Raw genomic sequence first — 16,020 nt, forward strand, 5'->3', positions numbered from 1 at the left:
TCACTCACCCATTCAGTCATTTGTAATCCCTACCTGAGGATAGTAGCAGCTGGTACGTCAGACTCTGGATCGTTCACTAAGGTCCAGTCAAACTCCTCTCCCTCCAGACTGCTGAACGTGTTCAGTTCATCGTCCAGTGCCTTGATCTCAAACGACTCGGGCGAGTCCTCCAGGTAGAGTTCCCGCGTGGTGGTTTCCACGGTGATGGAGTGTATCCTGTCGACGATGACGTCACAGCGTAGCATCTGTCCCGTTTCTGTCATATAAAATAGCGAGATGTCAATCATAATGTTTCACCGGTGCAATGGCCTAGTGGGTAGAGTGTTTGCCTTGCACACGGTAAGTCGTGAGTTCGATCCCGGCCGGGTCATACCAAGGACTCTAGAAATGTTACATACTGCTTTCTCTGCTTAGCATTTTTAGGACAGAGGGGGGACATTTCTTCTGTCCCAACAAGCAAATTTCCGTCCCAGCACAAATTGCATGTAGAGAAGGAATCTCTAGTGTTCAAAGAATCTTACCTTGTTCCTCGGCAAGTATGATAGAAGTGAGTTTGTTCGGTTGAGTGGAAATTGCCGTAACAACCGCCTTGTTGGAACATTCCTTCCCATGATGCAGTGGGATAATCTGGACAGTGGCGACCTCGGGTCTTGTTGACCTCCTAAAACAATAAGGAAAGTTCACGAAAATCAAATAGGTCTACTTCATTATAAATATTTTATAACACAAGAAACCATATTATGATAATGTTTTATGCAATTGTTAATTGTGCAGCTTGAAAATTTTTACCTTTTCTGCCTTAAGAGAAATTTCAAGCGTATCACCATACTGTGCACCTTTCTTTATAACGTTTTTGTGCTTTCCGTGATCTATTTTTTCAATGTCATTGTCAATTGTATGAATTGACGTAAGTAACAGTCATTATCTAAATGTTGTCAATTGCATTGCTATTAAATCAACTATTAACAGTGCCAACACTGCACACAAAAATCATCTTCATTAAAGGAAACCCAAGCAATATTATGGCCCGAAAATCGGATTTTGACAGTCAATTTCTTCAGCAATTTCTATACATGATTAGTTCAAACAACACTATCACAATGTGTTGCGACATCCATCATGCAAAAATATGACGTTGTTGTGACTCACTAAAAATCGGGGGGTTTTGTAGGCTCGCGAAACTAAGGGAATCATTGTCCGGCATGTTTTTGGGCGGTTTAAAATGCTCAAAGTAGTTGTTATTACGCAATAATAATAGTGTAAATGTGCTAAATAGTGTTAGTAAATGTCACTACCATAAAGATTTCAGCATTTTTTAATTTCCATATTTTGGACCCTAATATTGCTTTGGTTGCCTTTGATACTCCCAAAATAACCCCATCAGGGGCAAAGTACTAGTAAGGGGTGGGTCACAGAGGCCTCAAGCCTGGCACGGAAATTATGACTCAACGGTGAGAGCCGTCACAACTGTGCCAGGCAGGGCATTCCACTGGGGAATAGTACGGGGGAAATATGAGTATGTGACGCCCTCATATGAAGCATAGTTATACTGCAGTGCACATTCTTGATTTATGATGTACATGTACACCGTTCTGACACAATCGCAGACAGCCCCCCTCCCCCTTCAAATTCCTAGAATTTTGCATACAGACTTTGCCCGATGTGCTCTTAATCCTTGATGACAATACCATGTAATTTGGCTGACAGGTGAAGAAAGAAGCCGGTCAAGGACGAAACGATTATTTATGGGGGAGGGGGGCTGTAGTTGCGAACCGGGAACAGAGAGGCGCACATGTCACCGCGCAAAATCTGGTCAGAAAACAGCTACTTACCACGTGAAGCATCCATCGCTGGCTTCCAACGTGAAGTTAGTGGCAACCGTAGAGTAGTACGGAAGTAAAACCTTCGGCGCGTTGAGTTTTGAAGCGAAACTTAGCGAAATCTGGAGAATGATAGGCAACAAAGATTTGTAAAGTGCCGCCATGCTTCCTAACATGATAAACTCCGAGGCCCTTTAGTAGGCCAACGTAAAATAAATGCCACCGCGATATTTAAATGACTTAATACAAGCCATCCACGGTGATTTCATCCTTGATATGTGACTATTTGTGGTACAGTATATCAAAAAGGTATATTTCCGTCATACATAGTGCAAATATAATCAATTGATAACTTTTCTACTATATGTAAATATCAAAAGGCACCTAAATATTCACGAAAGACACTCTAATTGAAAGTTAGGGAAGCGTAAATCCCGCCAAGGTGAAATGAAAGACCTTCTTGGATTGGTCAATGCCAGTGACTTCATCTCTCTGTCATTTTGCGAATCACAGCTTTCACGTACGCGTTACGTTTTCACAAAAGTTTATTCCGTTCTGTGGGAAGTTTGCCTTTTCTGTCTTAAGTATAACGTTGATTGACTAATCGTAATAGCTAAAAGAATTTGTTTTATTTACATGAGATAAAAAGTTGACATTGTTTACAATAATCTAAAGCAGTCAGTGTACGGCTTAGTTTTTCAGCCTGACAAGCGTCAACATTTTGGCTGGCTGAATGAATTAAATATTTACACGAACACATTCATGTTATAACGTATGTTATAACATCGTGTTATAACACATAACAGAACAATAACATATTCGTGTGATAAAATGTGACCGTTTTATCCGATGCGGATATGCACCGTTTTTGTGTGTCCGCTCTCCCCACCAACCTCTGCTTGGAGAGTAGAATTAAATGTCATTATCTAAAAGCAGTGTTTCCTGAAAAAACGATAGCCCTAACTGACCCGAGTCTAGAAGAGGCTGTGAGAGTCCTGTGACGATCTCCCCAGGAAGACTACAACAAAGGCTTGGCCTGAGGCAGTTCCTTGGCTGGGCCTTTCACAGTAAGGATTCTAGTCCGACCAGGGGGCTTAGCATAGCGACATTCTCTTCATTGATACCTAAGACAAGTACTGTTGAATAGTGTCTGCCCAGACTAGGAAACTTTGCTGAGTGATTTCACTGAAGCTCGTTGTCTTTCAGTTTCATCACTTGTGATTCGTGGCCAGTTTGACCGACAGTTGCATAGTTTATATCATGTAGGAGTTATCTTAAGATGCCAGAAGACAATGCATTATAGGTAAATACACAAAAGACTGCTTTGTTAGGAAACATACTGATACCCACGAGTTATATTCCATAACCCCACCTGATGGTAAGAAGATATTACAGATTACCTTTATTGATTCGTAAATAGAATCTTAATTTTTGTTTTGTATAATTTTTTTTTGCGATTTGTAGTTGACCGTACAAAATTATTGTACTTTTCATTAGTACAGTGTACTAATTGTACAAAAGTCATTGTACTTTTTGTTGTGTCGATACAGCTTCTTTTGTACAACGTTAGTATTTATCAAACATGACACGTTTTCGACCTTTTCCAGTCACAATTTTGTAAACAACTCGAAAGGTTCTCGTGGCCTTTACCTCACCTGTTAATTTATTCATAACAAGCACAATGAGGAAACTTGCCAACCAATCAGATGCCTGCCTTAGTGTCACATGACGTGACGTCATATGTCTAATTTCCCACAACTCTAATCTCGTCCAGAGCAGTGGGCCAGTATACCCGCCAGTCCTTGTGGTAGGTAGTCACCCTTTACGCGCCCTTCCTTCGTGAACGCATTTCTAGCGACGTTTTCCTCATCGGGTGGTCTCTCACCCTCCCCGCTTTCAGTCAAGTTGGGCAAGGAAGGGAAATCCACACCGAAGACCATGTTGGCCAAGACTTTGTTTCTCTCAGTGGCGCTACTGTTGGGGGCTTTCTGTTCAGGTAAGTGAATTAGCCTTTAGTGACGTCTATGTTATGTAGTTACCCGGCGTTGGCTAGAACCTCCTGGGTTATGTTAGACTAGCTAGTGTGTTGCAATTTACAAGGAAATCAAAGGAGGCTCAATCAAAACCTCCTTGGGAAAACAAAACTGTTTATACGGTTTGATGTAATAGCTTTTTTAATAGCTCAAATCACCCGGCCGGCTAAGGCAAACTATAGTTCTTGTGCAGTGTCCTTGCAAACTGGGGACCCAAACAAGCTCAACCACGAATTCTTGGTGGGCAGCTTGGTAGAACATCTTAGGTTAGGTTAAACTGACAAAGGGCCTCACAACCTCATTGGAAATACAAAACTGCTGTGCTGTAATAGCTTGCTTTGGTGAGCTCAATCGGCAGATCACGCAAACTACTGCTGTTTCTTGTACAGTGTCCCGGCAAACGTGCCACAAACAAGCTTGACTTCACCGCAAACTGTCTTGGTGGGTCGCCTTACGACGAAATAAGTTATGCGTGAAGATAAAGCCTTCAACATGAATACCCGTCACTGCTGACTGATTGTGAAGAATAATCAACCACAGGCCGCCACAGGGCATTTATCCACGGTCCAGCCGAAGATTGCAAGTCGTAAGAGTCCCGTGGGGGGTTCATTAGGCACTAATTAGCTCGTAAATTAGGTTTATCAATGAGGTTTTCAAAAAGCTCCCTGGATTGATATACCCCAGCCCTGTAGAGGTGTAAATTAAAGGTTGTAAAGTCACGAATATCAGTCAGTAAAAGCCGAGTCAACATTTGCTGAAGAGCATGGACAGATGTGGAAAAGTGTCATAGGCGAACATGGCTAAACTTGCTACAATCAATTGGACGAAGCTTGACATCAACTCGATTTTTTCCACATGTATAATAACAGCACATGTATAACATGTATTTTTGTCCCACAAGTATAGCTCTGATATTACATCCTTATAAAGGCCAAATCATGTCAGTCAGTGTAGTGACAGGCTACGACAAAGCCTAGCACTGCGCAAAAAATACAGTTTCATGTTTAGAAAAAGCGATTCAAAAAGTCAGGCGACAGTTCAATGTCCAAACTGGTACTGCGTTTATCTGTATCCTAGACGTATCTCCGTCCATTGCTGCTAGTCTCTACCACACAGTATGTACTAGACTAACCGCGCCGGCTATAGGGAGAACATTTGCCGGGGGACTTTGGCCATGGAGGCTAACATTCGCAGCCGCAGTTATTGGACCCTATCTCCATAGCCGACTCCCTTCATACAATTGACTCCATTTTGGCGAATTTCTACTATTTTCCCAGCGACCCGTGGAGGCTGGTAGAGCCTACATTGCTGCAGGCTGTAGGTTACTATTTCTCTGCTCCAGCTGGATCGATGGTTTTACGTTTGTGACTTTATGCCATCTACATACATGTAAGCTTCAGGCCAAAAAAAGCGTTCGATAAGAAACAATTCTCTGCGACAGAATATCAGCGAAGTAAAGCAATCTTACGATAATCACGAACAGACATCAAACTTCCTGGTAGCTGGAAACACGCTGGAATAAATCACAGTGTTTCTAAATCTAGACCTGAGTATATCAGTATGTCAGTACCCCGCAGCCTGAGCCAAAACATCTGCTAGAACACAAATACCTCGGAGAAAAAACCCTTTTGTTTTCTTCTGTTCGATCTTTAACTTTGACGTTAGCACTTCCGTTTAACATACGATGGACCAATTAACGATGTGTAGTGTGGGTAAATGTGGTGAGGTTTTGTTGACGTTGTCCTCAGCGGGTCTGGGAAATATCCTGTCGTTATTTTCTGTGACTGACCGACTAGGAAGTAGACTGGAAGTCAGACGTCACAAGGATGTAAGAATTTCAAAGAAAAATATCAATTTCAGCGGAAAAAATAATTTTCAAGGACTCTTTGATATCAACAGCATCACACGTATCGAACAAGCAGTTTTAGAATAGCCTGGTGGATGCTATCCTAGTTAGGTGCTGTTTGATTCGCGATCAGTTGTTGACTACTAGAGACAGCTAGCCTTAAAGAGGATGGCTTCCAGGCGAACGTTCTACACATCGGTAACAAGCATTCTAGACATTTCTGCGGCCACCATCTTTGACGATTTACACTATCAAGTTTTGGCAATTATTGGGAAAAGTCGTCTGTGATATTTTCCAGACACACAAATATCCAGCTGAAAAACATGTCTCGGGGGTTGACCTTCTTTCACCCTGTGAATGTTGGTAGGATTATGGCAAGGATTATGGTCAGATAAGGGTTAAAGCGGGGAGCACGCGGCATGGAAACTGGAGCCGAGCAAGCTGAAATTATAGTCGGTATGTACTGTAAACCAATAGTCTCTACCACTAACTACACCGGCTATAGGGAGAATATTTGTCAGGGAAGTTTGGCCACAAGAGGGTTTCATTCGCGGGAGAATTATTAACCTTACCGCGGACTGACTCTATTGGCAAATTATTCCTCATTTGTCGAATTCTACTCTCCATATGCCCGTAGGAAGGCCTTTTTGAGGCTAATACACCGACAGAATACGGTTTAAAAGATTGCAAGTTTGTTTGTTTCGAGTCTATAAAAAACCTTTTACCATAAAGAACTGTGGACGAACAGATTTAATGTTTCGTCGTTAAGATGAGGATAATGACTAATGTACTTTACTGCACGAATCAGGGCATGACGACTGTACTCAGCCCACACTATCATAGAACTGTGAAAATGGTCCAAGTTTTAGTTGTTTCGAGTCTTTAAAAAGCTTTTACCGTAAGAAAGAACTGTGGACGAACAAAGTTAATGTTCAGTCGTTAAGATGGGGATGCCGTACTTCTTGTGACTGTACGAATCAGAGCATGACGTCTTTATTCAGTCGCGTTACATAAATGTTACACATTCCTTCATAAACGGTCTCACAAAAACAGCATCCTGAATCTTTTCCTCAATGAACAACTATGAGATAGATATCGAAAGCAAGTACACAGTGTACATTGATCTAAAAGATACAATGTTAAAAATCTCTTTTGGAATTAAAGAGAAAGAGAACAATTATTTTATCCCAAAAGAGTTCACAGATGTACAAGAAGTCGATTTCACTGAGGTCATTGACCCCCGACCTGGACACATGTAATCCTGCATAATACCCTTATTGACCACACACTCACGAATTTGATAAACTTCCTCCTCAAATCCCATTCTTGTTTGTGAATGTATGTATGAAGTGCGGCATGGTCTAAGCAGAATCCTTTTTGAGCCGAACATTGTTCGGGTGGCTAGAAGGTGGTTAATAGGGCCATTTTCACGCAGATGTTTTGTTCTGGTCCATTTTGTAAGCCTTTTTGTATCTTTTGTGGTACCCATTTTCTGGTTATATTCCGGGTGGACACGGTGTGTGTGTGGTCAAGTTTCCTAGACAGGATCCGGACATTTAGGCGGACAAGGAATAGGAAATATCAGTCCGGTCAGCAACTTACCAGTGAAGTTAGCAAAGAAATACACAATAAATGTTTTAAAATCTTAACACGCGTAGTCGTTTATGTCCTATTGCTATATCGGATATTTATCAGTCTTTTTTTATCATAATCAAATATATCCTTAACAAAGTACTGTAAATGCACTGAAGTTTGAGTGGTTTTAATTTCGCGCCATGGGGAAATTGGAGTGTTGGCGCTGGTTTTAAGTTCGCGGCATCGCTATAGTCACATACTGCTACAGAATTGGACAAAAAATTTCGCCGCAAAAACCGCGAACATAAAACCACCGCGAACATTTCTGCATTTACAGTATCATTGATATAGTTTACCGACTGTTGACGAAACAAGAAACAAGAAGCGAGAAAAGAATTCAATAAACTATTGAAAGACATTTATGGGAAGGAGGTACTACTAAGTGATAAAATGTTTATGTCCGGCCAAACGTGTTCTGGATTTTCTTTATGGTCGAATCGTCTCAACTAATCAGTTTTGTAGCATTCAAGCTGTCATGGCCGCCTGTCGGTTTTAAACAGAACAATTAACTACTGGTATTTTAAAGGTTTTTACTCTAGTAGCAAAATTTTTGGCTAAGCGCTTATGTATGGTCAACCCCTAGTCTGTGTTATATAAAGTAAGTTGTAATTCTCCGGCTTAGATTTTCAAGGGCAAGAACTTCATTTTCTCCCTACCGCGAAATAAAAACCACGCGAACTTAAATGCATTTACAGTATTTGAAGTACGGATACAATCACAACGATCAGTTTGCCCGGCGAGAGGTATTATCTTGCCGCAAGATAATACCTCTCGCCGGGCAAACTGATCGTTGTGATTGTATCCGTACTTCAAATACTGTAAATGCATTTAAGTTCGCGTGGTTTTTATTTCGCGGTAGGGAGAAAATGAAGTGTTTGCGGTGGTTTTAAGTTCACTTGTGAAACAATAGTAGCGCTACAATCATAGGTTGGCAAAAAGTTTCGCGATAGTTTTAAGTCCGCGCTGAAAGTTCACCGCGAAAACCGCGAACATAAAACCACCGCGAACATTTCTGCATTTATAGTAGTCAAATGCACACTCACGTGACTGCTTTTACTAGAAAATTAAGAAACAACATCGCAGATTGTGTTTAATTTCATCTCGTTCGATCCTTTACAGACCTGGATTTTGAAAGCACGTTTCAACGTTCGTCCTTTCTTTAGAGATCGTTTCTGTGCTTCTATTTTCAACCTGGGTCTGGGATCGGAAACCAGCGTAGACAAACTATGTCAACACCCGCTTGTGCCCCCACAAGATGTCGTCTGGAGTTAGCAGGGATTGCTGAAACAGCCAGAGGCGGGATTAACGAGTTTTTACTGAATAGAGACAGGAATTTATCTGGATTTAACAGAAGTAAGAAAACAAAAGGCTCAGTCAACTTTCACGCAACGAATGCCACGTGTTATACAATTGCAAGCAGATGTGGGGAAGTGAACATGGCAGGTGTTTTTGCTTTCTCTTTTTTTTTTAATCTGACCTGTTTTCCTTTCGTTGTACGGCTAGATTTTGTGATACGCGATAAATGTGAGCAATACCGTAAAAACGTCTCACAATATTCTTATTTTTTAACTGGAAACTATATTGTGTCTTAACTACATAACACATCATCATCATCGGCCGTCTGCTCAACATAACACATATGACACATATAATAGTAAACACACTGCATTACTTTGTGTTACCGTGGTAACTACGACGGATGGCACCTAGCCTCAACCAGCCTCCAGCACGTGACTGGAAAGAGTAGAACTCGGCCAAATAGACATATAACATAATCTCCAAGCAGATCCACACCGGTAGGGCTATTGGACCCTCTCTGGCTGACTGGACCTTCTCTGGCTAGCATATACGATTTTCGCGCCCGGTGTGGATCTGCTTGGAGATTAATATAACCTACAAGAGGAGTTGGCCAGTCGATAGACTACAGTTTGCCACTGTAGTGATCGATGATGACCAGTGTCGTCGCAACGTACGGTAATCTTTCCAGCCACGTCTGGAGCCTGGTAGAGGCTAGCTGGCACCCAGGCTACTCTTAGTTGAACTGCTGTGACCATTCAACTGTGTATGCCAACCCACGAACTCTAAACAAAATTACTCACGGAATTTACAGACTCTTTTGTTTGGGTACGCATTGTTGGGATTGTAGCAGCGCGTATTAAACACGGGTCGGAGTTGGTTAGACAGAGTGTTCTTTGTTCGGACTGCACGCTAAACTTCACGGTGACACGAACGCCAAAAATGGTTGTCAAAAAACATCCACTCAAACACAACAACTTCATCTTTGCTGCTTGTACGCATACTATACTATCTGAGTCAAGATATTTGGGTTCGAGACTGACTACGAACAACGTTATAGCATATAAAACTGTGTACGGTCTTTGTTTTTCACATATTAAGATCGCGAAGGTCACAAATTCGGTATACCACAACATTTCTCTTAAAAAGACACCAGAAGGCTGCCAAATTAGAAATATCACCAGAAACCCGAGCGAATTTTTCACCTAAAAATCTACCCCCATCAAATGGACGGGGCTTGAATACCTGTCAACAACGACCGATCTATAAACGAATCGGGCAATAACTGAGAACACCAGGCATATTAGATATCGCAGACTCGTCGGCCGACCGATTTTAATACTGTGCGACAGGGGCTTAACGGCGCTCAAACTACTCTCCAAGCAAAGGTTGGTGGAGAGTGCCTACAGAAAACGGGGCATATGATAAAAAGGTCACAATCTTCTCCACCAACTTGTGAACAACAAACGATGTAATAACGCACCCTACAAACACAGTTTACAATGTAGCCAAACAAACATGCACTACAACAAAGCACGCCGAAGTGTTGACTAAACTGTTCTGAGTGGGTTTGTAGGTGATACATTTGTTGACCCCTCCTTCATAATGGACTGTGCGGTTGTTTTGTACACAAACTATAATTGGTTTTCAACAGACCAGTTTCATTCCAACAAAGTCATCAGGGAACGTCTCATCATTATTAGTCCCTTAAGTAATCAGCCATGTCAGCCGTAGGGACAGCACATCATTGAAGGGATCGTCATATCAATATTTCGCTATTTTAGCAATATGATTTTTTTTTCGCTTTTTCTTCTTCTTTTGGATCTTTCTTCCTGATGGCTCAAATATCTTCGATACCATGATATGAAAATCTGGATTACTGTTAATGTTACTCCAAATAGCAGCTACTCAAGCAACTGTTGAAATTTTCGTAGTGGCCTAATGTTTGCAATTTTCGCGATGACCTCTTCACTGCGAACTTTTAGGTTTAAGAAAACCTCAGCAAAAATGTTTGTTCTGCCTTCCACCCGCCTACCCACAAACTACCGCCAACACACCATTTTCTCCCTAACGCAAAATTGAATCCCCGAATTTACAGAATTCAAATTTCCGACAAACCATCGTCAACAAATAAACGCTCGATTTAGTTAACAAACTAGCATCTTGCGTCTTATCCCGTGTACACGGATATACAATGAGATAGATTACAACTGTCAAGTGTATTCTTAAGAAAACCATGCACCGTAACTGACTCAGGAACTACAGCACTCGAAAATTGAAAATTAAGTTGCTAGGGAAAGGTGACTTAAGGTCAAGACGCCATGCCGCGCCGTCTTTATTTTGTTTGGGCAGACGTTAATCTTGTGGTGCAGTCAGATGGCCAGGGGTCGACAGGAAAAGTAGTATCGAGAAAATCTCTTCCGGTTGGGGAGTTTTCACAGCTGGAAATGCCGGGAAACGTCTGCTGAGGACAAGTCCATTTTGCGCATTCTGTGGGGTGTTCTACATGTGTTTTTGTTCGGTTATTACATGTTTGGATTTTTTTTATTTATATATGTACAATTTCGACTAAATGTAAAACTTGCAGGAAATGTACATTTTAGGTGTTGCAGTGTATACTTTATATGTCACAGTCTTTAATGTTCAAACAGGATTACTTCCAAAACAGGTGTAATCGAACTGAACTGCAAATTCCTGGATAAACAAAATCAAAGTGAAAGCGAAAGAATGGTATGATGATAACACAAAAAAAGGTATAGATCATTTCTAGGCATAGGAATTGGTATTTGGTGTGCTATCATTTAAAAAAGTTAGAATACGTCAATGTTTAGGGTTTTCAAATCCACCTAGCGACTCCTTTCAACACTGCATATTGCATGATGTTTATCTCTCATTTTAATATCCTTTTCAGAAGCTGAAGCTGCCGTCATTGGTCGGTCAGAACCCGGTCTGGACAGAGTGAAGAGGCAAAATGCTGTGGCAAAGGATGATGGTAGGTTTAGTATGATACAATATCTTTATAAGAATTAGTTTAAAGAGGTGATTTCTGAATTTCCAGAATTGATAAAACCAACAAAGTTCATGCCTAATACTCACCCCCCCTCCCCTCCGAGTAATGTATGTAGAAACATTCGTTATATTTTTAGAATGGACACTTGTTACCTTTAATTGTTTGTACTCTTGCAATCTTGAATTTGTAAGTAAAGGTTGCTGTTGTATATGATCCTCTTGCTGTCCTGGACTAAGAAACCACACACGAAACTATCCTGCTAATGCTGTTTTAGCGTTGATGTTGCCTCTTTATCATTTTGCCGATATTGCTTACACCCAACTGAGGCGGAACAAAATTGCATCTTTACTGTTAAGGGTCGGATTTGGCATTGGAAGAAAAATTACAGATAATAAAAATCGTCCTAAAACTATCAACAAAACAGCATACAAAGCCATGTCTAAGCTACTCATCGGTGCTACAGAAATGACGCTGCCTTCGTCATATGTCATCCTCTTCCCCACAGCCTCTTTACTTAGATGTGTACCTACTGACTGTACTTCACATGAATTTCTCTATTTTCCCCACAGCTTTGATGAAACAATTCATCTGGACGCCAGGGGTCGCTGCTTCTGTGAAAGACGGCATGGAAACGCAACTACAGGCACAGTCCCCGGCGGAATGCGCCTCTCGCTGTGCGGAGAAGGGCCGGGAAGAGTGCTTGTCGTTCGAGTACGTCAAAGTCCGTAAGATGTGTCTCCTGAAGAAGGGTAACTCTTACACGGTAGGGCTGAGACTTCGTCTGGAGGCTGGCTCAGACTTCTACGAGTTACGAGAAGGTGAGTCTTATGTCAATACAAAGCCAAAGGTTACTCAAGAAAATGGATATGTTTTGTAAAGTTAACGATCAGACGGTTCGGTGAGCATCTGCTTTCTTTCGTTAGTGACTAAACAGAATCTGGAGTCTGGTATCTTTAAATTATGTATGTGAATTAGGTATAGATATTCTCTAAGATGGTTGAACTGAAACGTCTGTTATTTATCAAAATCATATCCAGTTGCTTGAGTAAGTTTTGTTTTGAGTATCTCATTACCTGGATGTCTAACCTTCATGCATCGACGTAAGGTTTATCTGTTTTGATAACTGTACAGTGTAATCTAATAAATCAAATCAATTTGCTGTGCAGAAGCGACACCTAATGAATGGATTTAGAAATGAGTTTTTCTTATTGGTAGATTTTGAAGAAATCTTTATAATGGCATTTTCGCACTGATATCTCTAGGTAATACAAAGTGTCATAATTTGATTTCTGTAAGATTAAATCACGTGCACAACCCATGAAGTTTACATCACTGTATAGAACTATTAGCCTAGCGAATAGATTTAGCACTAATTGACAAATTTTGAAGAAACATTTTCGCAGTTATATCTAACGGAAAGCTTTTTTTTTACTTCTGTAGAACTAAAGCCACAACTCATGAAGCCGAAGGAAGACGAATCTTCGGTCGCTCGTGCCAAGTCGGAGCCAAACCGAGTGGACCCGAGCAAACCCGAAAAGAAAGCCGAGAGCGGCGGACGGAGGGGCGGTAGTGGCAAGAACAGAGGAAAGGGGAAGGGAAGAAACCGCGGGAAAGAAAGGAATCGACAGGATGAAGACGTTTTTCTGAGGAAGCAGCTGGGAGAGCGGGAAGGAGAATTAGACGACACGCAACAGACCACTCCTGCGATGGAGTTGACAACGCCCGCGAAAGAGATGCAAAAACTTGACATTGTTCCAACAACCGTCTCGACCCCTGCAGCGAACAGACAACCGGCTAAAGAAGACAGGAAAAAGAAGGGAGGCAAGAAGCGAGAGAAAGGGAAGAAAAGAAAAGATGGAAAGAGGAAGGGGAAGGGCGGGAAGGGTAAGAAGAGGAACGGCAAAGAAGACAACAACCGAGTTGCATCAAAGTTCAAGGAAGCCAGCGTCATACCGGATGTGCTGGACAACCATCCAGAGGAGAAAGCGGAAGTGAAGTTTGATGACGTCAGGGTCAGTCTCGGTAAGACGTTGACCCCTACGGACACTAAGAACGAGCCAAAGGTCACGTGGCCTGCCGAAGATGGTCAGCTGTACACACTGGCCATGCTCGATCCGGACTCGCCCAGCCGGGCAGACCCTCGCTACGGACAGTGGAAGCACTGGCTTGTGGGTAACATTCCCGGAAATGACGTCAGAAGAGGTGACGTCATTTCCGAATACATCAGCCCAATCCCCCTGGTCGGCACGGGACTGCATCGCTACGTCATTCTGGTGTACAAGCAGACGAAAAGGCTGGATTTTGACGAACCGAGGCAGACAAGCATAACTGCTAGGGGCAGGGGGTTGTGGAAAGTCCGGGCGTTTGCAGAAAAGTACGAGCTAGGGGACCCCGTGGCGGGAAACTTCTTCGAAGCGGAATGGGACAAGTGGGTCCCGAAGGTGTATGACCAGCTGGCGACCAAAAGAAAGAAGTAGGGAGGAAAATAAAGCTTCCACGAAAGTTTTGAGGGATTATACTAACATTGGTGGAAGAGCCAGATCATTTACCATTCACCACAGATTGTATTTTTATTGTTATTTCATTCCAGTTTTCTCTTTCACAATGATACCCAAATGAGAATGCTTGCCAAAGCGGTAGCGCACTTTCATTTAACATTATGAATGAGCATCGTACTTCTGAAAGTATAAAAGTTTATAAGACGACAATGTACTCAGAAGTTGGACGTTGCACCATAGTATCATTTTTCTATACTGATATTTTTTCACACATAATTTGTATAACTTATCTATTATAAGAGAAGCTATATTTCAAGTGAGCTGTAAACTCTGTCACTGATGTTGTTCATACGTAATAAATTCTCTTTCGTAGATGTCATGATATAAGGACAAATAGACGATGTGAAAACTTGTTGTCAGTACGGACACGGACATGAAGTTATGTGATATATTTACGCTGTGAGTTGGTGTTTAAGGCAAGTTCTCGAGTGTCACATCCTCGCTTATCCTTTAACAAGTAAACATACATGTATATGTATGTCTACTGCAGTATTACCCAAAGATATAGCTATTTACAGTTTGTCTAGTCTATTTAGAAGTATCATGGAAATATGAATGACTCGTTTGTTGATTATAACTGTGTTGGGAAGAGGTCTGATTATGATTGAGCAACGTTGACTTTTGAGTGTAGGTTATTAAATGTTCGTGGGATTACTGACTGTGTTGATTGTACTATTATTTTTGTTTTCTCGGTAGATAAGGTCCCCGGTACACGTGGTTCTGGCCTAACCTTCAGTGACCCAGTTTTCATCACATTGGTATTAGATGTGCCTATGGTATAAGCAACCATTTTACAGTATTTAGGCTACGGTCGCATTTGCACCGGTGCTCGTAGAGGGTGTAGTCCCGGCCGGGCCCCGAAGACGCAAATTTGTCCGGGTGGACTGCCGGATACTGGAAGGGTGCTCTCACTGTACATGTGTTCTCACGATTATCTCACGGAGCCTATTTGTTATCGGGTCCCGCATTGATTTTAACTCCGTTTTAAAAGCTTCCCGGGCAACGGCCGTACCCAGAAATAGCCCGGTAGGGGCTATGTAGGGGTCACATACGAAAGTGCACAAAAAAACCCAGCCCGTGAACTGCCCGGCAGGGCCCCTTCTTCCAATTGTGCCCTAAGCATTAGCTGCGTGACTCGACTACCACCCGATATTGAACAAAGGGCAGTCTGCATACAGTGCACTCAGGCTTGGTTGCGGTTCACTAGTTTGGTGTTCACTGAATAATAACGTGTACACCTGTTTGTAAAACATTTAGACAGCCTCCCCGCACCACTCCTTGTGACGACAACTTCCTGTGGTTTTCGCGGCCAGGCCAGGCCAGGGAACAAACTTCCGCCTCCGCCTCCCCCAATTTAGTGCAGCTGATTTTGCTATAGGCGTACACAATAGATCTGTATCCATTGATTTGGACTGTGGTTGGGTACCGCGTCATCAGTGACGTCACCAAGCAATGTACTCAACGGTTCTCCCCGCATGATCTAATATCCAAGCAGATGTAAGGATCCGGCTCGTTATCAGCGTGTTTTACTCCTGCTTTTACAACAATTTCTTTACTATTGTATTCTTAACGTTTTTTTAAGGATAGGAGGAGTTCACTGCCAGAAACGAGTACTAAATGTTGCAGTAAAGAGGAGTAAAGCATTCAGCCGGATACTTACATCCGCTTGAAGAGTATGAACGGGAAAGCCCTGACATGTCTTCTTGGAATGTTTCCAAATCACACAACTGGATACTGTGTAGGCATGCAGGGGTGCCGAATGTCAGCAGAACAACTTCAGCCCCTTAGTTGGCATATATTGTTCTCTTTTGAAAGATTTCTA

At 42.1% G+C, this 16,020-nt stretch overlaps 3 protein-coding genes across 3 annotated transcripts; 2 read left to right on the forward strand and 1 right to left on the reverse strand.

Annotated features, from left to right (window-relative positions):
• Positions 1 to 29: 29 nt before the first annotated feature.
• LOC136421471 (nuclear pore membrane glycoprotein 210-like) lies at positions 30 to 2,002 on the reverse strand. The gene is made up of 3 exons (XM_066408797.1): positions 1,833 to 2,002; positions 522 to 661; positions 30 to 256 (listed from the first exon to the last, which is right to left on the reverse strand). Exons 1-3 carry the CDS (start codon positions 1,994 to 1,996, stop codon positions 30 to 32), a joined length of 531 nt encoding a protein of 176 aa, XP_066264894.1. The 5' UTR covers positions 1,997 to 2,002.
• A 1,577-nt stretch (positions 2,003 to 3,579) lies between these two features.
• Positions 3,580 to 12,517, forward strand: LOC136421472 (uncharacterized). The gene is made up of 3 exons (XM_066408798.1): positions 3,580 to 3,816; positions 11,542 to 11,622; positions 12,210 to 12,517. Exons 1-3 carry the CDS (start codon positions 3,759 to 3,761, stop codon positions 12,515 to 12,517), a joined length of 447 nt encoding a protein of 148 aa, XP_066264895.1. The 5' UTR covers positions 3,580 to 3,758.
• A 567-nt stretch (positions 12,518 to 13,084) lies between these two features.
• Positions 13,085 to 14,852, forward strand: LOC136421823 (putative odorant-binding protein A5). The gene has a single exon (XM_066409391.1). It carries the CDS (start codon positions 13,098 to 13,100, stop codon positions 14,115 to 14,117), a length of 1,020 nt encoding a protein of 339 aa, XP_066265488.1. The 5' UTR covers positions 13,085 to 13,097; the 3' UTR covers positions 14,118 to 14,852.
• Positions 14,853 to 16,020: the final 1,168 nt, after the last annotated feature.

The sequence above is a fragment of the Branchiostoma lanceolatum genome, chromosome 16 (assembly GCF_035083965.1).
Source record: "Branchiostoma lanceolatum isolate klBraLanc5 chromosome 16, klBraLanc5.hap2, whole genome shotgun sequence".
Taxonomy (NCBI): Eukaryota; Metazoa; Chordata; class Leptocardii; order Amphioxiformes; family Branchiostomatidae; genus Branchiostoma; species Branchiostoma lanceolatum.

Bases quoted from the DNA above. Each gene is read 5' to 3' on its own strand.
- LOC136421823 (XM_066409391.1), top strand. From the start codon at position 13,098: ATGAAGCCGAAGGAAGACGAATCTTCGGTCGCTCGTGCCAAGTCGGAG.
- LOC136421471 (XM_066408797.1), bottom strand. From the start codon at position 1,996: ATGTTAGGAAGCATGGCGGCACTTTACAAATCTTTGTTGCCTATCATT. The intron at 662-1,832 runs GTAAGTAGCTGT...TTATTGTTTTAG, and splicing joins AGCGATGGATGCTTCACGTG to GAGGTCAACAAGACCCGAGG. The intron at 257-521 runs GTAAGATTCTTT...TTTATATGACAG, and splicing joins CATACTTGCCGAGGAACAAG to AAACGGGACAGATGCTACGC.
- LOC136421472 (XM_066408798.1), top strand. From the start codon at position 3,759: ATGTTGGCCAAGACTTTGTTTCTCTCAGTGGCGCTACTGTTGGGGGCT. The intron at 3,817-11,541 runs GTAAGTGAATTA...TATCCTTTTCAG, and splicing joins GTTGGGGGCTTTCTGTTCAG to AAGCTGAAGCTGCCGTCATT. The intron at 11,623-12,209 runs GTAGGTTTAGTA...TTTTCCCCACAG, and splicing joins TGCTGTGGCAAAGGATGATG to CTTTGATGAAACAATTCATC.